Source organism: Papio anubis, chromosome 13, assembly GCF_008728515.1.
Source record: "Papio anubis isolate 15944 chromosome 13, Panubis1.0, whole genome shotgun sequence".
Taxonomy (NCBI): Eukaryota; Metazoa; Chordata; class Mammalia; order Primates; family Cercopithecidae; genus Papio; species Papio anubis.
This window is the reverse complement of record NC_044988.1, coordinates 79,828,540-79,853,485: the sequence shown is the minus strand read 5'-3', so window position 1 is coordinate 79,853,485 and position 24,946 is coordinate 79,828,540. Positions and strand designations below refer to the sequence as shown.

At 38.4% G+C, this 24,946-nt stretch overlaps 1 protein-coding gene across 2 annotated transcripts in view; it reads left to right on the top strand.

Moving 5' to 3' along the window:
* Nucleotides 1–1,262: 1,262 nt before the first annotated feature.
* Nucleotides 1,263–24,946, top strand: part of SVEP1 (sushi, von Willebrand factor type A, EGF and pentraxin domain containing 1) — a 225,022-nt gene continuing 201,338 nt past the window's right edge. The window contains exon 1 of one of the 2 annotated variants that reach the window (XM_031654387.1): nt 1,263–2,125. In XM_031654387.1, the coding sequence (XP_031510247.1) occupies nt 1,595–2,125 (531 nt within the window). In that variant the 5' untranslated portion in view covers nt 1,263–1,594. Of the gene's footprint in view, nt 2,126–2,152; nt 2,446–24,946 lie in introns of those variants that run through there. The other variant, XM_031654388.1, reaches the window with a different exon arrangement.

Below are 24,946 nucleotides of genomic sequence, written 5' to 3'. Positions count from 1 at the left end.
TAACGTATTAACCAATACATTGTGATGCTTGTCACTGAAAGTATTTTGGTAAGTACAGATGGAGTTAAATCTTTCACTATTAGAAACAGAGGAAACTGAGATCACTGAATTCCATCATGAAATAGATACTGATGCTGAAGCCAAGGATTGGAAGTGACTCAGTTCAGGTGGTTTGCATAACTGTAGGCTGATCTACACAGGATTCCTGACTCCTAGCTGGAATCTTTTAACCAAAGGTCCCACCCTCATGCAAAGTGCACCTTTCCTTTACCCGTGCGCTATCCCCTTTGGGGGTCCTGCTTTGGAAAAACTACCCCAGGTAGCAACTTGTTTCAAAGCAGATATATGCCAGGTATCATTCAAAGCCAGGTCGATCTTATCTGTTGAAATAGATCAACAGCACATGACAGGGGTTTGGGGACCCCCTACTCATGCTTCAGATTTCAGCACAAACTTTCCGTCCTCAGAGAAGGCTTCTCCGGCCTCTCCAAGGTCAAGTCTGTCTACCTAAACTCTCCTTTATTTAGCATGGTCAGTTGTCATTACATATATTTTGTATGTTACTATCTGGTTAATGGTCACCTGACTTGTTACCGTTTAAGTTCCTTAAGGATAGAATCCGTGTCAATTTTTGTTCCTTATATTTACAGTGCCTCACATAGCTCCTGGCACACAATGGGCATTCAAAAAGTATTTGTTAAAATCAGGAAAGAATGAATAAATTCACGACTGAAGCACCATGACAAATCATTCCTATGGAATGCATAAGGTTAGATGCAACCCCTTTATGGTGTGATCTGAGTGGGCCCTCAAGGGTCTGCACGCTCACACACACCACTGATTAGAAATCCCCATCAGGAAAATTGTACAATCATCTATTTGGTGAGGGCTTTGGGACACTGAATGGGGGAAGAGAAACACAAAAGGTGAGCAAGCAGTTTTCAAAGGATGCTTTCAACTCCCTGGCCAGCCCGCGTCTATGTTTTCGTCTACAAAGTGTTTCCAATTACTGTGGCACTCTCGGTATCTGGATCCATCTCCAGTGAATTCCTCTGCAGCTCCTGCCAGACATATGGGATCAATCAGGGCTTCGGCGCTGGTGCGCTTGCTGCGGGAATGTTGACAGCCTGACAGACGCGGGGTTCTGGTGTCATGGAATCTCCGAGCCTTTGGCTTGATCCCGGGAGGAGAATGAGAGGGGGAGGAGGGAGATAGAGTCAGAGATACAGAAAGAAGACAGGAGCGGGGAGAGGGAGAGAGGGAGAGAAGGAGGGAAGCGGGAGATTTTCTTGACTGCCCCCTTTCCTTCAAACATTTTATAGGCTTCAGGGAGAGAGAGGAGGAGGAGAGAGGGAAGAAAAAAAGAGGAGAGCGAGAGGGGTAGAGAGCGCGCGCCGTTCCCTCCGGAGTTTCCGAGCTGCTGAGGAGTCTGGATTGTGTCTGTCCCCAGTGTCAGATGAAAAGGCGCTGAGGCTCTTGGCCGCTGCCCCGCGCCCCGCTCCGCGCACGCCCCTCTGCGAGTCGGGCCGCAGCGCGCCTCTTCCCGCCGGAGCCGCCGCCTGCGCTCCGGGGCAGCCGCTCTGTCTCCAGCGCGATGTGGCCTCGCCTGGCCTTTTGTTGCTGGGGTCTGGCGCTAGTTTCGGGCTGGGCGACCTTTCAGCAGATGTCCCCGTCGCGCAATTTCAGCTTCCGCCTCTTCCCCGAGACCGCGCCGGGGGCCCCCGGGAGTCTCCCAGCGCCGCCGGCTCCTGGCGACGAAGCGGCGGGGAGCAGAGTGGAGCGGCTGGGCCAGGCGTTCCGGCGACGCGTGCGGCGGCTGCGGGAGCTCAGCGAGCGCCTGGAGCTCGTCTTTCTGGTGGATGATTCGTCCAGCGTGGGCGAAGTCAACTTCCGCAGCGAGCTCATGTTCGTCCGCAAGCTGCTATCCGACTTCCCCGTGGTGCCCACGGCCACGCGCGTGGCCATCGTGACCTTCTCGTCCAAGAACTACGTGGTGCCGCGCGTCGATTACATCTCCACCCGCCGCGCGCGCCAGCACAAGTGCGCGCTGCTCCTCCAAGAGATCCCTGCCATCTCCTACCGGGGTGGCGGCACCTACACCAAGGGCGCCTTCCAGCAAGCCGCGGTAAGGTGCCCGCCCCTCCCGGCCCCGGCCCTAGTCCCCAGGCCCTTCCCACTCACCGCTGCCTGCCCGTCTCTAACCCGGGGTTCAGTCCTGGGCAAGGCATAACCTCCCCAAGTCCGGCGTCCCCATCCACAAAACTAGAGTCATAGCTTACCCCCCTGTTATTATTGTGGGGGCTCCAATGGGATAATGGATTTTTAAACGCTTAGAGAGATGTCAGGTTCCTTAAATAGTTGGCTTTGAGGACCTGTTAAGAAGGGATCCTTGAGACGCTAATCACATTCACATTTGTAGGAGCAGAGGCATCCAAGCTGAAACAGGTGAGTATGGTTTACAAAGTGTTTCTAAAGGTAGGACATGGAGTGATCTGAGCGTAACCCCAATTCTTTTTAAAGTTATGTTATGCTTTCAATGTAAGATTCTTGCCCTTCCTATTTTTGCTCCAATCCTCTATTAGATTTTTAACATCTGGAAGAGGAAGTCAGTTTGGGACGTCGGACTTTTATAAAATGTGTCTGTGTTTCTGGTTACAAATTAATTCATATTCAGTGGGGAAAAAAGGAACATATAGAAATTCTAACACATAATAGCAAACCAGTGTTTGTAGAATGAATTAAACAAAAAGGAGGGAAAGGGAAAAAAGAAAAACCTAAAATTTCATCATTTTAAAAAAGCCATTGTTTGCAGGTTGTTGAACAGTTGCCGAGTATGTGCATCCATTCATACTTTTAACCAAATTGGTATCTTGCTGTTTTGTAGCCTACATTTTTCATTTGTTATATCCTAATTAAAATGTTCTACATTAGCTGCATACTATTTATTCCATTGCATGCAACAATCATCTATTGTTGGACACTTAGGATTTTTCCTTACTAAGTTATCGTGAACATAAATATTTGTGGACTCTTTTGTTTACATCTTTAGGAAGAATTTCTGTAAGAGTTCTCGAACTAAAGGTTAGGAACATTTGTAACTTCTTGATACATATTGTCCATTTCTCCCTTGGAGGGTTGTATAAATTTATATTCTCATCAGCAGAGTATATCAGCAGTAAATTTGTCACATATTCACCAATATCATATACTATCTTTTAATATCTTTGTCAATTTAAGATGTGATAGAGGCATCATTTTAGCAAATACACATTTTTGATTTTTGAGGATGAACATTTTCCAGTACATCTACTGGACATTTGTATTTTGTCCTTTGATAATTATCATAGTTTTTGCCCATTTTGCCATTATAGTGCACATTGGCTTATTTTTTTTCTTAATGATTTGCCAAAGCTCTTTATATATGAGGCCAGTAATTCTTTTGTGTATATGCTGCAAATGTTTTTCCAGTTCACTGCCTTTTATTTTTGTTTATGGAAATGTTGTTAGATGAATGGTTTACATTTTTATACACTCAAATCTATCAAACATTTTCCTTAAGATCCTATATTCATAGTTTTAGAATAGCTCTCTCATTTCCCAAATCAGAGAAATAGTTTTCCATGTAGCAGCTTAATCCATCTGGAATTTATTTTTGTGTATGGTATGACAAAGAGGTCTAATTTAATTTTTAACAATAAATAGTTAACCAGTTGTTCCAGCACTACTTGCTTAATAGCCATCTGTCCTTTTCCAATTTAACTGAATGTCACGTTTTACATGTGGTAAATGCTTATGGGTATTTGATCTCTTCCTGGCTTTCTATTTCCTCCCATTTTCTATGTCATTTGTATCATTGCCAAAATGATTTAACTATTGTAACTTTACAACATATTTAAATATCTGGTAGTGCAAATTCTCCTTTTTAAACATCTCTTCTTTTTCTAGTTAATACCCACTTATTATTTAATATGAATTTTAAATTCATTTTTACATATTACCAATGAAGTCAGTAAGGATTTTGATTTCAATATAGAAAATATTGAATTAACTTGGGGATTATTTATATTTATAGTAATAATTCTTCCATTTCAAAAGTGTAAGACCTTATATTTTCTCAAAGTCTTAGAATAGCCTTCTCATTTCCCAAATCAGAGAAATAGTGTTCTATTTAACAGTTTAATCCATCTGGAACTTACTTTTGTGCATAGTATGACAAAGATGTCTAATTTTATTTTTCAAATAAATTAGCAGTTGACCCAGCACTATTTGGTTCATATAATTTGCTTAATAGCATTTATGCGTATTCTTTATACATATACATTTATGCATAATCCTTAACAAAGTTGTAGATTTTTAGAAATTAAGTCCTGTATGTATTTTTCATATTTATATGTAAATATATTCTGTTCGATATTACTGTCATGAATAGCATCTTTTAAAATTAAATTTCACACAACTTTTCTTGATGTATAGAAACATTGATTTTTAAAAATATGCCTTCTATGTTTGGATTTTTGTTGAAGCCTCTTTGATTCTTTTTTTCTCTTTTTATATACATTTTATTTTGCTGATAATAAATGTTTATTGTAGAAAATAAAATAATCAGGAAAACTATTTCCTGGAAATACACTGTCATAGTTTGGTACATAGCTTCCTTGACTTTATTCAGTTGTCTAGGTAACAGACATGTTTTCATACATATATTATGCATAAATTATGTTTACCCAGAAAAAAAGATTCAATTGTACATCCTCTTGTAATTTGACTTTGTATTCCCACCATATATTTCAGTCTTCTTTCCAAAATAAGGAACGTATTTCTACTATCGTTATTTTTCATGGTCGTACAGTTTTCCACTGTAGAATGTGCTTTCGTGTGTGTGTGTGTGTGCGTGTGAGAGAGAGAGAGACTACCTATTATTATATATTTACGCTGTTACAAACATTGTATAACTAAATCTTTGCCCATATCTCTAATCATTTCCTTAATGCAGATTCTTGAAGTGCCATTATTGCACCAAAGAATATTCATGTTTTTTAAGGCATTTAATACATGTGTCAAGTTGCTCTGCAGAAAATGGTGCCAACCTGCCCTCCACATGCAGTGACAGTGTCAGGACCTGGGGTGCAGACCAGCCAGTGCAGGCTAATATCATTTGAAGATTCCACCCCCAACCCCCCAACTTTCTAAGTGAGAAATGGAGTCCCATTTTAAATTGCATTTCCCTATTAGTGAGGCTGAATATTGAAAAAATATGTTATTGTCCACATATAGCTCCTTTTTTTTGAATACCCATTAAGATATTTGAGGATTATTATCCAGTTTTTAACTGAGGATGGCTCTCTTTCTTATTGATTTGCAAATGCTCTTTAAATCTTAATGGTATTAACCCTGAGCTGTCAGTGACCCAAGTATGTGGCAAATATTTTTTCTCAGTGCTTTAATTTTGTTTAAGGTGATAGCAACAAATGTTTTGTTAGTCTGTTGGATCTATTTTTCTTTTCATTTGTGCTGTTTTCATCGTTTATGAAGGTTTAAAGACTTTTGCCTTTAAGAGATGAAATAGCTACCCTAAAAATGCTCTCTGTGTGTTGAAGCAGTCACGCCACGCAGGGTATAGTTTTGCAGCTCTTGTTCCCTGTTGGACCTGGTCTCCGCTCTAAATACTCATGAGGTCCTGAAGGCTGGCCTTATTCCTAATGCCATGGTCTACTCCATCAAGGAAGAACCCTGCTGCATCAGGGAAAAACCTGCCAGGTACCAGCTCCTCTGTTTGGCTTGGCCAGACTTGCCCAGGGCCTCTGAGAATGTTGATCCAAAACAGTAAAATGGGTAATGAGTCGAGTACACAGTGCTCCCCTCAAGACCTACTCTGTCTTCAGCTTTCCCCTTCCAAGTACTACATCCTGTCTTGGAAAGTGAAATTGCCAACAAGGTTCCCAGCGCTGCTCTTCAACCTGGATCCATTTGTAATCTAACAAGCAGGGATTTCTCAAAACTTTGTATTAGCTGGTCTTCCCTTTGACTTCATTTTTATTTTTATTTTTTCTCATTTTGGTTGGGCTATGAGAAGGTACAAAAGAAGGTCAGCTGGCTCAGTCCCTGTCTAAACTGGAAGCTTACGTGTCTTCATTGTAACTTTTCCAAGCCTCTGATGAGCATTCTTAGATATAACTAAAATATAAGATTTAGAGAAAATTGGTAGAAGACGACCAACGTTTAGAAATGGTGTTGGTTGAGGCTTGAATTTTTGCATAGGGATCAGGCAGAAGCATTTAGCGACCAAGCTAGTTTGAAAATGGTAAGCTGTCTTGTGTGAGTTTTGACCTGAAACTTTGTACATTTCACCATGGAAATGAGATCATTCATCAGTTTCCCGCATGTGTGCAGAATGGTAATATTATAACTGATTGTGACCTAGCCTTTGTGTGAAATTGAAAATCACAGGGATATTTTTGAGTTTATTAATTACTCCCTGGAAAAATTAGTTTTTCAAAGCTTTTCTGTTTGAAACTGAATGCTCACACAACTGTGCCCTGACACAATCACAGGCAAACACATAAACATGTATGGTGCATAGGCACACCTTGCACGCACACAGTTACCCCTCAGGGAGACATCTTATTCCTCTTATGTAAAAACTGGGAGATGTAGAATTTTCTTTAACAACATGAAACTTGCTGTTATTTCTCAGCAGATGGGACTGACCAGACAAAAAGGATAACAGTGTTGCTTCACTTTTTAAATGATTATTATTTGGTGTCAGAATTGGACAACTCGAGGGGTAGTATATGAATGGGTACTCACGATTATCACACCTGGTTTGAATGGGTAAAATGTAGTGTAGACGTTTACTCTTCAGACACCACCCCATAGCACTCTTCAAAGAGCACAAGGACTAAAGCAGTGAATTCTGTAATTAGTACACAATCAATAGCCTGGGGGAAAGTTTAGCACCTTGAACTTAATTACATGAAATCCTTTTACAGAATTAACAAAAAGCTCTTCAACTGTTTGTTGCAGGGGAGTAATTACCTCATAATGACCTTCTTCTTGGTTTTACTTCCTGCCATGTGTTTATAACTTACCTTTCCTAAAGTGAATATGTTTGGATTGGCCCCACTGTGAATGCCAGGCTCTTCTTAATCTTACATATTTCACATCAAAATAAAACCAGAGCCCCTCATTTTCCACTTCGCTTTTGCTAAATATCCGTTAAACAAACATAGCATGAAGCTTCCTTTGAGGAAAAAAAAAAAAATCTGCTTTCCTCATTGTTCCAGAATTCCAGAAATGTGATCCTCTGGTGGAGAATGTGCTGTCTCACCAAACATCCAAGCTTTAGATGGTCAGAGGACTGGGAATACATGGGCGGAAGTGCTTCCTAGCTCAGGGAAAGAGCCTCATCCATGATGTGTCCACACTGGTAGATATTCACACCTTTACCTAGAGATTAATCTTCTCTCCCAGGCTTATGGGAAGAAAGTGTCTCCTTTTATGTTTTCTAACAAACCCTGAAGATCTGTGAGATGCCACTAGAGTTTGTTCATACAATAGGCTGATAATAGCCTTTGTATGTTTTGCAGTGGTCTCTGATGGCCCCAGTGCTGAAGCAATAAGGAAAGTTTGGGTTCTTCTTTTCTATGGGAAGGGGTGGGGGCACTTATGTAATCTGCAGTGGAATCAGTTGTTCCACACTCAGAGGATAGTTTTAACATCAAGAATCGCTCACTGTTGCAGCAGCTAAGTTCTTTATGCTGAAAAGATATATTTCCAAATGTACGTCTGGAAATGTTCTCTCTTTTGTGCTTCTAAGCTTTTGAACAATTCTCAAATCATCTCTAGTATTACATAGGAATCTCTTTTTCAACCTTATCAGAATTTTAGAAGTATAAATGGAATGGAATAGAATGGAATGGAATGAATGAATAATGAATAAATAAATCCTCAGTACCTACAACAATTCCAGACTTCACATGTATTTCCCAGGCAAAAAAGTAGTACTCATTTTTTGTTTTTTGGGGTTTTTTATGAGAGAGAGAGAGGGTCTCCCTCTGTCACCCAGGCTGGAGTGCAGTGGCGCCATCTCAGCGTCACACCTGGCTAAATTTTGTATTTTTAGTAAAGATGAGGTTTTGCCATGTTTTCCAAGCTGGTCTCGAACTCCTGGGCTCAAGTGATATGCCCACCTCGACCTCCCAAAGTGCTGGGATTACGAGTGTGCGTCCCTGTGCCTGGCCTAAAATTTTTAATTTCAAGAGACAGTGAATAATTCTTAAATGTTGAATGCAAATTTTTTCTTAATCTCGCACTACGTGTACTTTGTTTATTAGTTTTGTTATTTCCTGCATATACGACACTGGTATGTAATAAGAATGTGTACCTACTGCTACTGTTAAAGGCACTTCTTATTATTGGCTGCCAGTATTATATTCTGTTTGGTTGAAATACATCATGAAAATGCTTGGTCAAAGACTGTGAATGCTTAGACACGTGGAGAGAGCCAACTGCTTTGTCCTCCCTCACAGCTGTGGCCAAAGGGTAGGAAAATTCTCCACCAATGACCTAATGATACAAATGTGCCTAGAGAGAATTTCTCTTAACAATGACCATAATTACACACAAATCACATAGCTAAGTAAATGCCAAAGACTGTCTATCCAGTCTTCTGATTTATCACCTGGTCTTTTTGTAACCCCTCTTTCTCTGTATCTTACTATATTACATCTGGAGGTAGGTATCAAAAGCTAGGGAGAGGTAGGGGATTCCATGTCCAGGGTTGCTAAACTGTTACACAAGACATAAAGCCAAACAGTGTAACCCAGAGAATGTAAACCATGGCTGTAAAGTCATATTCATTCCAAGGGTGCATTTCACTTGGCGTGTGTGTGTGTATGTGTGTGTGTGTGTGTGTGTCTAATTTAATCACACATTTTAAAGTCAGAAGATAGCATGTTTTCAAAACTCTGGCTTTTTGGCTTACTCTTAGCAAATTGTAGCAATTCTGGGTGTGTATTCTTTCAGCTCATTGGAGTCCCCACCTTGGCACTTGGAGTTTCATTTTGTGGTCCTTGATTGCTATTTCATGGCCTGACATGGAACAATCAATGGCAGAGGTTGAGATGATGTTAACCCCCTAGATGATATAAACTAGAATGAATGAAGTGGCTAGGAGTAGCTTAGCTGGATCTAATAGAAAATCTGAGGTACCACTAGCTTAAACATAATGGACATTTCTTTCTTTCTCAAATTAAGCCTTGAGTAGAAAATTCAGAGGGAAAATGACAGGTCTGAAAAGTCTTCTGGGATCCAGTTCCCTCTTTTCAGCTCTGCTCCATCATCTTCAGGTCACCTCATGGTCTCAGATGGCAACTGGAGCTCCTACCATCAGGGACTCATTCCAAATGCCAAGAAGGAGAAAAGGACAGAGACAGTCACAATCTTAAGGAGACTCTGTGGCAGTCTGTGCAGTACTTCCACATAGATCTCATTGGGGAACACTTGGTTTCATGCTTACCTTTAGTTTTATGGAGCTTTATTGCTGAAAAAGAAGGAAAATGTGGATGCTAAGCTTAGCTAGGTGTGGTGGCTCATGCCTATAATCCCAGCACTTTGGGAGGCTGAGGCAGTGGATCACCTGAGGTCAAGACCAGCCTGGCCAACATGGTGAAACCCCATCTCTACTAAAACTACAAAAATTAGCCAGGAGTGGTGGTGCACACCTGTAATCCCAGCTACTTGGGAGGCAGAGGCAGGAGAATCGCTTGAATCCAGGAGGCAGAGGTTGCAGTTAGCTGAGATTGCGCCACTGCACTCCAGCCTGCACGACAGATCAAGACTGTCTACACACACACACACACATACACACACACACACACACGTGCAACAGAAACTTTTTATCTTAGTTTCCCAGAAGTCAGAAGCTTCTAAATAATATGAAATTCACTCACAAATAAAAGATGATACTGATAGAGACAGGGAAAATTGTATACTACAAAATAAAATTAATACTTTAATGTTAATTTGATAAATACAAATGAACATTTCTCAGGAAGACATAGTTCTTCTTCAGCTTTTCTCTCGTAAGCTGCCAGGTGAAGACATGTCTACATTGAAAGGAATTTCCTGTTACGGATTGTCTCTGCGTTTCCCATAGATTTTAAAGACTGTTCTCTAAATCTCTCCAGGCCATATGAAGACTGGATTTCCGGCATAGAGTCAGTGTTCGCTTCCATCCAGTAACCTGCTTCGGTTTAGAGGTCAGCTGTGGATAGGAAAAACTCTGTGAAAGTTGTTGTTTAGCATGAATGTTGTTACAATGCTTTGCTTGAAATAAATGATAGCACTCAGAAAATGCAATATGTGAACCATCAGTAGATGCATTTTCCCTTATCCATCTATATGAAAAGATTTTTAAAGTATTCATTTTCTCCGCTATGTGTCTTTCTCATGGGGTCATTCAGGAAGTTAATAGTTTATTTCTGTAAAGGGTGAAGCAATAAAGATTTTTCAAGTTCAGAGCACATAGTTATTTCATAGATGCACTAAATGTGTAAGCTGTAAATTTGAAGATAGATTCTAATTACTACATCTATTGAAATAGTGATAACTACCTTGTTTTATGTGAATAAATGTAATATGAAATTAATAAGAAAAATTTTAATTCCTACAAGATAAATAGAGAAAAAAATTTAAGGGAGTTCTTAGTAGGACTTATTGCATAATTGAGTTATTTACTAAGAAAAAGTAGTAACACCAAGTTAAGTATTTTTCCAGTTGTAAGCTACTGCCAGAGTACATAAAGTATATTTTGAGGACATGAGTTTGATGAACTATTTTCTTAATTCCTCTGAAACAGTCCCAATAGCCTCAATCTTTTTTTTTTTTTTTTTTTTTTTTGAGATTTTGTTTTTTTTTTCTTGTTGCCCAGGCTGGAATGCAATGGCGCAATCTTGGCTCACCACAACTCCACCTCCTGGGTTCAAGTGATCCTTCTGGCTCAGCCTCCCAATTAACTGGGATTACAGGCATGCGCCACCACACTTAGCTAATTTTGTATTTTTAGTAGAGATGGGGTTTCTCCTTGTTGGTCAGGCTGGTCTCAAACTCCCGACCTCAGGTGATCTGCCCACCTCAGCCTCCCGAAGCCTCAATTTTTAAATTGCCCATCCTACAACACCAGTGGGTAGGATGTACCAGTTGCTAATGCAAAGTGTGTTTGTTTGTTTTCTAATTTAATTTAATTTTTATTTTATTTTTTGAAACAGGGTCTCACTCTGTCTCCCAGGCCGGAGGGCAATGGCATGATCATGGCTCACTGCAGCCTCAACCTCCTGGGGTATCCTCCCACCTCAGCCTCCCAAATAGCTGGGACTACAGGGTCACAAATTATGCCTGGCTAATTTTTGTATTTTTTTATAGTGACAGGGTTTTGTCATGTTGCCCAGGCTGGTCTTGAACTCCTGGGCTCAAGCAATCCTCCCACCTCGGCCTCCCAAAGTGCTGGGATTATACGCAGGAGCCATCACTCCTGGCCTACCTTTCTAATTTCAAAGATAGTGTTTAAAATGTATATTTGTGTATGTACATGGTTAAAATACCAACACTTCTAATTTCATTAGATATAAACTCTTAAATTTTCACTAGTTCAACCCATAAACTTGAGCATTTGTAATCATCCTTATTTTCTTATATTTATCAGAGTAAGGTCTCTTCCCTTAGCAAGGTAGAACTTTCACCAAGCATTTTCCCTTCTTTCTTGTGCATTCAAGATCTTACTCTTCACAGGCCTTTTTCTCTGAAGATAGAACATTCACGATTTGTCTACATATTTAAGAAACTGGCATCATGTTTCCAGAGCAATATGGTAAATTGTCAGTATGTTTGCAATAAAAGTATAAATCCTAAAATGAAATATTTACCAATCAAGGAATTTCCCATGAGAAAATAATCTGAGATAAAGTTCCCTATAAAAGAATGTTCATTGCACACTGTGTGTGTTTACCATGAGTATATGAAACTCTCTATATAATGTAAGTTCAATTTCACAAACTATGTGCACTCTTAGAACTTGAGCGGGAGCCTTGACTTGCCCCTGTGCCTACTTATGGAAGAAGAAGTGAGCTGGAGACACATCCGATGTCTCCATCTAGGCTCTGCCAGAAGCACAACCTAAGATGCGGATTCTAGTGTAAGTAGCTTATTGGGGAGTTGGTCCTAGTAAATATTGATGTGAGAGTGGGGAAATGAGACAAGGAAGGGAAGCCAGCCAACAGCACCATAGAGCAGTAGTTGTTCTTAATTCCACTAGGGAACACTGGGAGCCAGTGTAGAATTCAGGCCTTAGAAGTATCACAACTTAAGGGTGATAGGTCTCAGGTATTTAGAGACTACCTCATGTCAGTCACTGCCGAGGGTTGCTCCCTGCAGGGCAATAATTCTCTGTCACTTTTCTGTCCACTGCAAGTAGGCAAAGTCATCTCCAGGCACCCAAGAAAGTCCTCAGGCAGAGATGCAGATGCTGGCAGGGGAAGGCTGGGAGGTCTGGGTGGACCACAGCAGGGTCCTCTGTGGCAGCTCGAGAGGGAGGCTGAGGACCAGTCTGCACTATCAACTTTTGGCAAAGCAAGGGTATCTGACATTTCCGCAGGTGAAGAACTATGGAAAATAGCTCAACTGAAATCGCTTTATTGCCCACTAAGCAGAGAACTCCAGCAGTAAGAAATTACTAGGTGCAGTACTGGAAGTGGGATCTGAGAAAATGTAGAGCATTCTTCAAAGAACTCACACATGGGCCAGCATTTGAGAGTCCACAAACACAGAAAGCACCAATGCCTTTTTCTTTATTTCCTTTCACATTTTCTCTTTCGATATTTCCTCTTTCTCCTGTTGTTTCATGAGATGAGACCAAGTATCAAAATTTAGTAGGCAAAGGTGACTGAAGTCACAGCAGTATGGTTCTTGTGGGAATTTTTCAGAGGAATCTGTATTCACCAATTTGATATTTTCCCAAAATGTGGGGAAATACTGTAAGGAGACATTATTAGATAAGCAAATTACAGAGATGTATATACATGGCTTATAACTCCCTTGTTACGTTTGTTGTCTTCCCTCTGCTTGCTTAGGACAAAGATATCCCATCTTAGTTGACTTTGTACCTCCTACAAGACCTAGAAAATGATATTCATTAAAACTTTAGAATTCTTGAAAAGATATATCTTTAGTGCATTTCATTTTAGTATATCAAGCATTATATTGTGTTTTCCTGCATTTGTTTCTGTTGCAAATAACTGAAACAAAACAGTTATAACATCTCAAAGGACTATTCAGTGGATGCTTGACTTTTGAAATGATAGGATAATTTTAGCAAATTCAGATCACTTTCCTGAGAGAGCAATATAAAGTGTTTAGAAGGATCTCAGACAGATGTAGACTCCTACCTGTTTTTCCACAAAATGTGATCAAGGAGGTAAACTTTACAGCACCTCTGGAGAGAGAAGCTCATCCAGTGAGTTCAGAGGGAATCTGCAGGCTCTGGGCTTTTAAATTCATGTCCATTCTCCTTATCACTGTCACAACTGCCCTTTAACCACTCCTGTAATGTTCTCCTCAGTATTGCACAGATTCAAATAGTTATTTTTCTGCTCTTCTGCCAAAAGCGTTACCACCTACTTTTTGGCTCAGGTGGAGTTGTGTGGTTATTGGTTATAGAGTCACAATTTTCCCTAATCCCATATCCTATCAGTAATAAGCATGATTACTGGTTTTCATTCACTGTTCTGCATAAAATGATGGTTGCATTGTAATTGGTTTATCTACTTGACAGATGTATTCTAGCAACATGTTCAAAGTTCCTTGGAGGAATCACGGTATATGATAATGAATGATTAGTACTTGTCAGGTACCACTTTAAGCACTTTGCCCATATGAATTTATTAAATATTCACAATAGCAAGCTTTCTTACTTAGGTTGTTATCATTTTTTTTTTTTTTTTGAGTCAGAGTCTCGCTCTGTCGCCCAGGCTGGAGCGCAGTGGCCCGATCTCAGCTCACTGCAAGCTCCGCCTCCCGGGTTTACGCCATTCTCCTGCCTCAGCCTCCCGAGTAGCTGGGACTACAGGCACCCACCTTCACACCCGGCTAGTTTTTTGTATTTTTTAGTAGAGACAGGGTTTCACCGTGTTAGCCACGCTGGTCTCGATCTCCTGACCTCGTGATCCGCCCGTCTTGGCCTCCCAAAGTGCTGGGATTACAGGCTTGAGCCACCGCGCCTGGCCTATCATTTATTATTATTATTATTTTGGAGACAGGGTCTTGCTCTGTTGCCCAGGCTGGCATGCCATGGCACTATCACGGCTCACTATAGCCTTAACTTCTCAGGTTCAGGTGATTCTTCCACATCAGCCTCCGGAATAGCTGGGACTACAGGTGTAAGCCACCGCACCTGGCTAATTCTTTTTGTATTTTTTGTAGAGACGTGGTTTTGCCATGTTGCCCAGGCTGGTCTCAAACTCCTAGCTCAAGCAATCTACCTGCCTCAGCCTCCCAAAGTGCTAGGATTACAAGTGTCAGCCATCGGACCTGGCTAGTTAGGTTGTTATTATTATTACCAAAATGCAGATGAAGAAACTGAACCATAGAGAATGTAATTCTCTATGTAATTACATTCTCTATGTAATTATGAATTGGTTAAGTTGAGGAACTAGGGTTCAAATCCAGGTAGTCTGGGCCAAAGTCTAAATTCTTAACCACCACGCAAAACTACCTCTATGTCATGTTGTCAGAAGATCTAATAGATGCAGGACACACTGATATATACTCACCAATGAAGTTCATTGCAAAGTCAGGAGGCAGAGAGGGCAGCTGTGAAAGGAACTTGGGTATGCCTATGACCAAGCGGAAGGCAGGCTGGAGCAGATAAAGGTCTAACAGAAGGGGATGTTTGGAGATTGTCATTTGAATGGGCACTCTCTAAATTGCCTGATAATCCCAGCTTACCACCCTTATCTCACACCCACTTCATCCTCTCTCAGATGCCATTCTTACATGATATAATCATATCAGCTAGCATCTCCCACCTCACATACTTTAACAGATATTTCTACCAGTCCTTGCAGAGACCAAGCCACTGAGGCAGTAGGAAATCATATCTTTTAGCTGCAAGATATCTGCCTCTGTCCTTTTTATTTATATAGCTTTCTGAAGTCTTAGGTTCCTTTAATCCAAGGTCAGCACTCCACCTCACACCCTTTATTGAAATAAAATGTAACCCAAGCAAAAATCAAATTTTCTTTTAGTCCTAAATGACCTTAAGTATTACTCTCAAACAATCATTCAGCCTACACTTAAGTTTGTAAATGTATATACCAAACCTTAGTACAAGACTTGGTCTTCCAGCTAAATTCAATTTATCCTAATCTGAGATACTCAGCATTCCCCTGCATCATAACATTTCTATTCTTTTCATACACTACCCATTTCACAAAAGAAAAAACCCAACTCCTTTTGACTATTTTAGTACTTTCCTCAGGTATAAAACAAAACAAAACAAAACAAAATCCCAAAATCTTGCTGTAGCAATTAGCTCCATGATCATCAATGCTTACTAAAATCTTTCTTCAAGTATGGTAGGTAATAAATTAGATTCATTTATATATCCAGTGCATATTTAAAGAACACTGCCCCCGTTGTAAGAGGAAGCATATAACTGAATTGTAAGGATAGTTTAATCCACCAGAGACTACATTTTATTCAGAATAATTTTAAAAATCAACACATTTGAAAGATAATGTATATAAATATGACTACTGTCATTGATTGATCATTTAAATACAGTAATTAATCTTCTAATCTATGAATAAAAGTCAACCCCAAATCATTTGGGGTTTAATTTCAGTTTTTTAAAGATAAGAAACAGAATATTTTGCTCCATCCTGGTTTATTTATGTGGTCATGTGGTCAATCATACAAACAAAAAAAATGAAACAAACTTCCAAATGTCATTTATTTGGAATGCTAATAAATGTCACAAATTAAATATTTTTTATGAATTTAAGATAATTATAACAAAGAAAGTACACAGTAAGTTCATGAACTTAAAAAGTCTCTCTTCAACCTCCACTCATTTGCATCCCCCTTGTGTCAGATTTGATTTGAAATATATTTGGCTTTTTGAAGCATTCCAGAGTTGGCTTGTTGCTGAAGCCTAAGTATTTGCAAGATAATGGTTAGATTTTCCATGTCTTTCATGTGTTCTAAATTCCCTCTAAACTTTTTGTTTATGGTAAGTGTTAAAATACCTGGTAAGAAGACATTATTTGTTTTCTAACAGCTTTGAATCATGCATCACATTTTTCTTCTTTCTCAGTAATATTTTTACACTTAAATTCTCCTAATGTCTACACATGCTTCCTGGCATTTGGTGCTCTTTTGGAAGAACAGTTTGACCTGATACATTTCCAAAATAATTGTTCTACTGGCTAAGCCTAAGCATAGCATTAAATTATTTCTTCTCTTCGTAGCTCATATTTTTTGCAGTCCAGTCAATCAACAGCCACTTTCACTGAGGACCGTGCCCACCCTCTTCAGTCCACTGCCTACCTATGAGGGTTGTCCCTTTCTGTTTGGATAGCAGGTGGCAATCCAGAGATTGAGATAGTTCATTTATATTCTTTTTTCTGGGAATCTGAATTAGGGCACAAAGAGCCCTGAAAGAGTAGGTGTTTTTTGGTTTTGTTACCAGTAGACAGGTAATACAGAGTTAAGACTGCACAGAGAACCATAGAAATCTCATCAACATAAGGAAGAGTAAGTGAAGAAGATATACAAAGAAAAGTGGTGACAACATACTGTGTAACTCCAGAGGAAATAAATGTAAGGTTAGAGGAAATAGCCACCATAGCTTCTAGTGGCTTGCTTGTTCCTGGTTTCAATCCCTCTTGAGACCCAGCTCTTCTCCCTACTTTCGGATTGGAAAAAATATTCCTATATGCATCCAGTAAATCTTTGTTTAAGCTAATTAAGTGATTATCCTCCCACACAACAGAGTGTGGTTGCCCTCATTCTTTGTGAATTTGCCAAATAAATTTGCAAAGCCTCTATAAATTGCAAAATGTCTTTACACACTTGTGAATGCATTTAATTCGAGGGTAACCATTAAAAGTCTTTACTAACTTTCTTCTTCTGTTTGCATGTTTCTCTAAAATAATTTTTGCTTATTTTCCTTATGGAAATAATATACAAATTAATAGCTTAGATAAAGCAGGAAAACATAATAATAATTACAGTTTTTGTCTCTCACTCTTTTTATATATGTATGGGCATACCTAATTATATGACATATGTAGTAAAGGCACATGCTATAATTTTCGTTTTTAAGATTGCATAATGAAAATTTTTCCATATAATAGATTCCTCTAAAATTACCTTTCAAGTATATTTTTTCATGTAGATATACCACAATTGGATTTTAGAAATCTCCTATTGCTGATCAGTTGTTACTGCAAAATTTTGCAGTTGAAATAGTTATTCTTGTATATCAATCTTTCTCAGTACTTCTCAATATTGTCTTTCAATGTATTCTCTTTCATCTGAAATATGATTAAGTTTTTTTTTACACATTTATATTTCTTGCCTTGTTACAACAGCTAAACTTCTCACATAAAAGTGATGAGGCACTGTTGGAGGCCGAGGCGGGTGGATCACCTTAGGTCAGGAGTTCGAGAACAACCTGGCTAACATGATGAAACCCCATCTATACTAAAAATACAGAAAATTGGCCGGGTGTGGTGGCAGGCACCTGTAATCCCAACTACTTGGGAGACTGAGGCGGGGAGAATCATTTGAACCTGGGAGGTGGAGGTTGCAGTGAGCTGAGATCATGCCATTGCACTCCAGCCTGGGCAACAAGAGCAAAACTCTGTCTCAAAAAAAAAAAAAAAAAAAGTGATGAGGCATTCTTGCCTTGTTCTTGAATTTAATGACAATGCTTCAGGCATGATTTTGGCCATTGGTTTACAATAGCTCTGTTGGTCATATTAAGTAAGCACCTCTCTGTTCTTTCCCTAATTTGTTTGTAGAATCATACACTGATGCCCAAATACCATATGTAATACTTGGGCCATTTGAGATTATCTTACTTTCTCCTTTGACCTCTTGACATTAGCATGTGATATAATTTCTCTAATATCTTTGATGTTTGGGCTAAGTGCTACTTGATCATATTGTATAGGAATTTAACATCTCAACTGAAATGATAGAGTTACTCATAACAATATTGATAATAAAATTAAGTTTGAATTTTTTTTTTTTTTTTTGTGAGATGGAGACTCGCTCTGTCACCCAGGCTGGAGTGCAGTGGCGCGATATTGGCTTGCTGCAAGCTCCACCTCCCAGGTTCACGCCATTCTCCTGCCTCAACCTCCCAAGTAGCTGGGACTACAGGCACCCGCCACCACGCCCAGCTAATTTTTTGTATTTTTTAGTAGAGACAGGGTTTCACCGTGTTAGCCAGGATGGTCTAGATCTCCTGACCTCATGATCCACCCGTCTCGGCCTCCCAAAGTGCTGGGATTACAGGCATGAGCCACCGCACCCAGCCAATTTGATTTTTTTTATCCTGTAATCAATTAGCAATTTGTTTAAGAATAATAGGTCATTTAGCCTCCAATTTTCATTTGGATTCTGATGACTTTTTTTTTTTTTTCTATTCAGATTTTCTTTATTCCCTATGTGCCTTTATTCCAAATGGTAGAATTTGTCATTATTAGAAATTTGTTTGGTCTTCTGCATGTTTTTTTTTTAAACCATTTAATTAAGTCTGCTACTCATCAACTCCTGTGCATATCATTTCACAATTTGATATACTGTCCCTATGGGTTCATTTCAAAATGATTTGTATCCGTGTTCAATAACTAAAACATGTATGTGGGTGGAAAACCTCATGACCATAAATTTGAGATTTAGTTCTTCTTTGACCCTCTGGTTCATCTGTGATTTGGCTAGGCTGTAATAAATAGCCTAAATGTTATAGGGACAACCAACTTTTTTCTTTCTTTCTAGACTCTCAGTCTGTGAAGCCCGAGTAAATACTTAAAATAAATGAAGCATTTGTGATTGGCTAAAAATGATTGACTTAAAATTACAGTATAAATAGGAAAGCTCAATTACTGCGGAATACTGCTTCCAGTTTATACTTTTGTCATTGTTTTATCTATTTATTTACTTATTTTGTTTGTTTTTGGTTAATGGTTGTATCATCAAATATTACAATTGGTAAATCCCTAGCACAGTGCCTGGTATATGATAGATGCTCACTATGGATCTGGTAAAATAAGTTTACATATGATACTTACATGAATTTTCATTTCATGATTGCAGGATGGAATTTACTAAAAACATTTTGGCCTAGAATGTGTTAATTTATTCTGCATGGTGGACATACAGCTAGCACAAATTAAGGCAATTGCTTTCATTCTCTTACTTCATAGTTAATCTTTGTTATCAATAGAGTAAGAATATAAGATTCAATTTCCTGCCATAGAGTATCTTGCCTTCTGGCTTGGGATGTAGTCAGACCTATAAGAATTTATTACGATGGGATTAATATAATGGAATGTGAGTGGGGGCACTGATTTTATGCATAACAGAAGAATTTGGGAAAGTTTAAAGGAGGAAACTTTGATCTAAAATTTGAAGAACTAGTAAGAATCAGAGATGGACATATTGGGAGATGAAAGGGTTGTTAAGAATTTCCAAGCAGAGCAAACATCAAGAATGCATGGTATATTTCAGAACCTCCAGATAGATTGATGTAGCTAAAATAGAGGGCAAAAATGGGGTTGGGGAGAGGGTAGACCGGAGACAAGGGTGTGGTAAGGGTTGCGGTTGGAAGCATTATCTAGGACTAGATAGTAAAAGGACACGTAAAAAAGTTTAGACTTTATTTTGTAGACAGAGGGAAAACATTAGAAGTTTAAAGACACAATCAGATCAGTATTTCAGAAAGATAGCTTTGATGGCAGGTCAGAAAATGGATTTGAAAGAAGAACAGCTTCAGCTACAGATGTTTAAAGCAACTCTTGATTTTCAAGAAGCCAGATTTCAGATTCCTGAACCATGACTGGGGCGATTAGATTGTGAATTAGATAGATAATTTGGAAATGTACACATCTGGATGGTTACTAAATGTGATAGGTCAGAAAGAAGGCACCATAGATTACTCCCAGATTTCAGACTTGAAAGATATTTGATATATCTTGAAAACAGGAGGAGGGAACCCGTATTTGTGTGTGGAGAGGGTATGTTGAGTTTGAGGAACCTCATGGTGCATTCAGACAGAGGTGTATACTGGGCCACTGGAACTTCACGTTGGAAGTTGAAGAGTTTGACATTGATTTAGGAGCCATTAGACTATAAGTGAGACTCAAAGTTCTGAGTTTACATGATACTGTCCAAAGGAAGCATAGAAGAGAAAATTTGGAAATGGCAAACAAAAACAACAAACTATAACATACAAGTAAATGAAAAACCCTAAAGACACTACTAGGAGACAGTCAACATTTTGATGTACAGTCATACATCACTTAACAATGGGGATACCCCTCTGAGAAAAGCATCATTAGGTAATTTTGTTATTGTGTGAACATCAGAGACTGTATTTATGCAAACCTGGGTGGGATAGCCTACTATACACCTAGGCTAGATGGTATAGCCTATTACTTCTAGGCTACAAACCCTTACGGTATGTTTCAGTACTGAATACTGTGGACAATTGTAACAGTATGTTAAATATTTGTGTATTTAAACATAGCTATAGAAAAGGCAGAGTAAAGATATGGCAATATAATCTTATGAGATCACGGTTGTATATGTGGTCTGTCATTGACCAAAACATCGTTATGTGTGTATACATAAGTATATACTGTATGAGTCAGTCACACTTATACACACACACACAGACACACTGTACATTTCCACATACATGCACACTAATGTAAGGTACATATAGGTAATGAAATCATGGTGTTTGGTTAGCTACTTCTTAAAATTAATAGTGTTCAATAATGACATTGTAATAATATTATGTGATTACCTATAATTTACTTAACTAGTGTACGTGTCCTATTGTTGGAACTTTATATTGTTTCTAATTTTTTATCATTGCAAATTATTCTGGGATACACATACATCCTTTTGATCATTTTGTGTGTGTATCCATGGTTATTTCCTTAAGATACTCTTAACTGTAGAATTTAAGTTCAAATCATGTGAAAATGTTAAGGCTTTGATCACTTTGTCAAACCGTCTCCCAAATATTACCAGGATAGGTGGCATTCCCAACAAAAATATCTGTTTTCCTACATATTTTGCAATTTTGAAATTTAAAGAAAACCTTGGCCATTTGAGAAGTTAAAAAAAACAGTGTTACTATTTTTAAACTTATGTTATTTTGGTATTAGTGAAGTTAAACATTTTTCATATTTTCTGGCAAATACAATTTCTTTTTTTGGTCTTTGTTTTGTTTGGTCAAAAACGCTCAACTGTATTTCTGTTATTTTTTCTCTTTTCTCCTCCTTAGAGATCTATAAAAATTATTTATATTTTAAAGACATTAATACTATATTTGACAAGTATAATACATGTATTTTCCAGCTTGTTGTTTTCTTTCTGACTTTTTGAGAAGGAGCAGAAGCTTTAAAAAGTATAACACTTTCTATGGTTTTGTGTCTTCTTATGTTAGCTAGAAATTTCAAAAGGATTTTAAATACTTAATACTACTGATTTATTTCTTATCTACTTGGGAAATCTGCTGTTCTTTTATAGTTGAACATGGTTTCCATTATTGTTTTGAGATAGATAATCTATCATACTAATGAGGCATATTTTTATTCCTAATTTTTATTGATAAGCAAAGCAAAAAATAATTTTATTAAATGTCTTTTCAGCATATTGGATTATTATTTCCTTTTAATTGGGATAATAATTGTGTTGCATTGGAGCAAAAGACTTTCTAATTTTAATATATATTTATATTTGAGGAATAAGCCTTATCACATGAACAAGAAAGTTTCTTTGAATGTTATTTGAATTCAGTTTGGTAGTATTTATATAAAATTTTGTGGCTATTTGAGACTAGTCAACAGCTTTCTACACTAAAATTTGTACTAAACTTTATCAATTTGAATTTCTGACATTTTTATCTCACTATGAACAATGTGACAATGTGGATCTCTGTCTTTCATTATTTTGAGTTTTCATGCATTAGTTTCTTATCAAATTCCTCTTTTACACATCTCTCTTTTCATTTTAGTGTATTCTCTTTCCATGGCTTTCAGTTCTTCTTGTTTTTATAGAGGCTTTGACTTTCTAAATCCTAGTAATACAAGCACCAGTTTATTATGCTTCTTCTCCTTTTTTTTTTTTTTTTTTTTTTGAGACAGGGTCTCATTCTGTCACCCAGGCTGGAGTGCAGTGGCACCATCTTGACTTACTACAACATTCACCTCCTGGGCCCAAGTAATTGTCCTACTCAGCCAGCCGAGTAGCTGGGACTATATGTGTGCACCACCATGCCCAGCCTAATTTTTGCATTTTTTTTTTTAAAAACACGGTTTCTCCATGTTGCCCAGCCTGGTGTTGAACTCCTGGGCTCAATCAATCTGCCTGCCTCAGACTCCCAAAGTGCTGGGATTACAGGTGTGAACCACAGCTGTAATTATGCTTATTTTCTTATTTTAGTATTAAATTACATACTCTTCCAAATCCTCCAGTTGATTTTGTATATCTTGGATTTACAGAATATTTTCATAGGCCTTCTCTGGATGTTTTGTTTTTTCATCCTGGGATGAGGATGTATCTATCTTGCTTTACACTGTCCTGTATTGTAGCCACTAGACACATGTGTCTATTTAAATTTAAGTTGATTAAAGTTATGCAAAGTCATTAATTCAATTTCTCAGTTACAGTAGCCTCATTTCAAGTGCTCAATAGCCATATGTCGCTACTGTATGAAACGGAACAAATGATACATCAAGCATCACAGAAAGTTCTATTGGGGATTGGTGATCTAGGCCATCCATTTTCAGACACAGGCTGTGGCTTATTTGTTAAAAATAAGAGGGTTAACCTCTTCGCTGATCATTTGGGTAGGTTATCAGCTTGTTTTAATAATAATAATAATAATAGATAGCAAAATTTACAGCCATAAATTCCAACACTCATTTTACTTTTACCCAGTTAGTGGTTTATTGTTTGTTGCAAACACTATGACTGAATATACGTCTTCATTCATGGATGGTGAAAAAGCAGAATAAAAACTCACAACTGTATCTGGCTTCTTTGAAAATTTTCTGCTAAATAAAATAAAGGTAGAATGTAAGATATGTAAGATATAAAGTATAAGAATTCCCTACGAAAGAAGGAAAGAAGGAAAGGAAGAAAGAAAGGAAGAAAGGAAAGGAAGGAAAGGAACGAAAGAAAAGAAAGGAAGGAGGAAGCGAGGGAAGGAAGGAAGGAACAAACGAACGAATGAACGAATGAAGGGGTTACATGTGCTTAACATAAATTAATAAAACTTTGAAATGGAGATGAGAAAAGAGAAAATAAACAACAAACTAAAGTTCAAACTAAACTGGCCAAGAAACTGAAAAGAATAAAGCAAAACTGTATAAAAGACAGAAATATTGTAATAAGGAAAATAAATGCAATGCCGAGATTCAATCTCAATTAGAAATAGAGAAGAGAACAACACTGCGAAACAGTAATATAGAAGAAAAGCTTGGAAGTAGGATGAGATAAAAACAAAAACATACTAGAATATATTAAATCCAGAAAACAATGAACAGAATAGCTTCTCTTCACATAAATAATGTTAAATATAAAACTGTTAACATCCTTTGAACTGAAGAACACCTGAGATTCAAATTAGAAATACTAACTAAATAACAGACAAAGCGTGGTGAAATTTTAGACTTTGAAGGGCGAAGTATTACAAGTAGCTTATGGTGCATTGTTTGGACTAAATGTTTCTTAACACAGAAACAATATATGGGGAAAACAGATTGAAACACTGACATAATTTACTAATTTTCTGCCCCTTGGAGAATAGGTGTCATATAGTCATAGTAGGTATTAGTTCATTGTATCCAGTTATTTATTTATTTATTTATATTTTTTTCTATTGGCTCATCAAGATTGATCAAGTTCTTTAAAACATGACTTTATGGCTGGGAGCGGTTGCTCACACTTGTAATCTCAGCACTTTGGGAGGCTGAGGTGGGTGGGTCACCTGAGGTCAGGAGTTCAAGACCAGCCTGATCAACATGGCAAAACCCCAACTCTACTAAATACAAAAAATGAGCTGGGCATGCTGGCACATGCCTGTAATCCCAGCTACTCGGGAGGCTGAGGCAGGAGAATTGTTTGAACCCAGGAGGCAGAGGTTGCAGTGAGCCAAGATCACACCACTACACTCCAGCCTGGGCGACAAAGTGAGACTTTGTCCCCGGAAACAAAACAAAACAATAACAATAACAAAAAGAGACTTTATTAGCTTCTCTAGTTAGTATTCTCAGTCAAGGCTGGTCACAATGGATAATTGCAACTAAGGTTGTGTTGCAGTTGGTATGATATTGGCACATAGTTTAATTAATGGAGCCCAAGAGCAAACACTGTCCCCATGCCAGATCTGCTGTGACCTCTCTTTTGCTTTCAAGACAATTTTTCAAAACAGTTCTCTTGCAGCCTGACATGGAGTGGGGGTGCAGTCTTGTGTAATGGTGATGGATCTCGGGTGTTAGAACAATGTTACACAACCCTGCATTTTTGTCATTCTAATGACTACTGCTGGACAAGGGAAGCTTACTTTCCTGCCAGATATTTAAACAAGCTAATCAGAGGCTTGATATAATACAGATGGTGATAACCTTTTGCCATACAAAGTCCATGT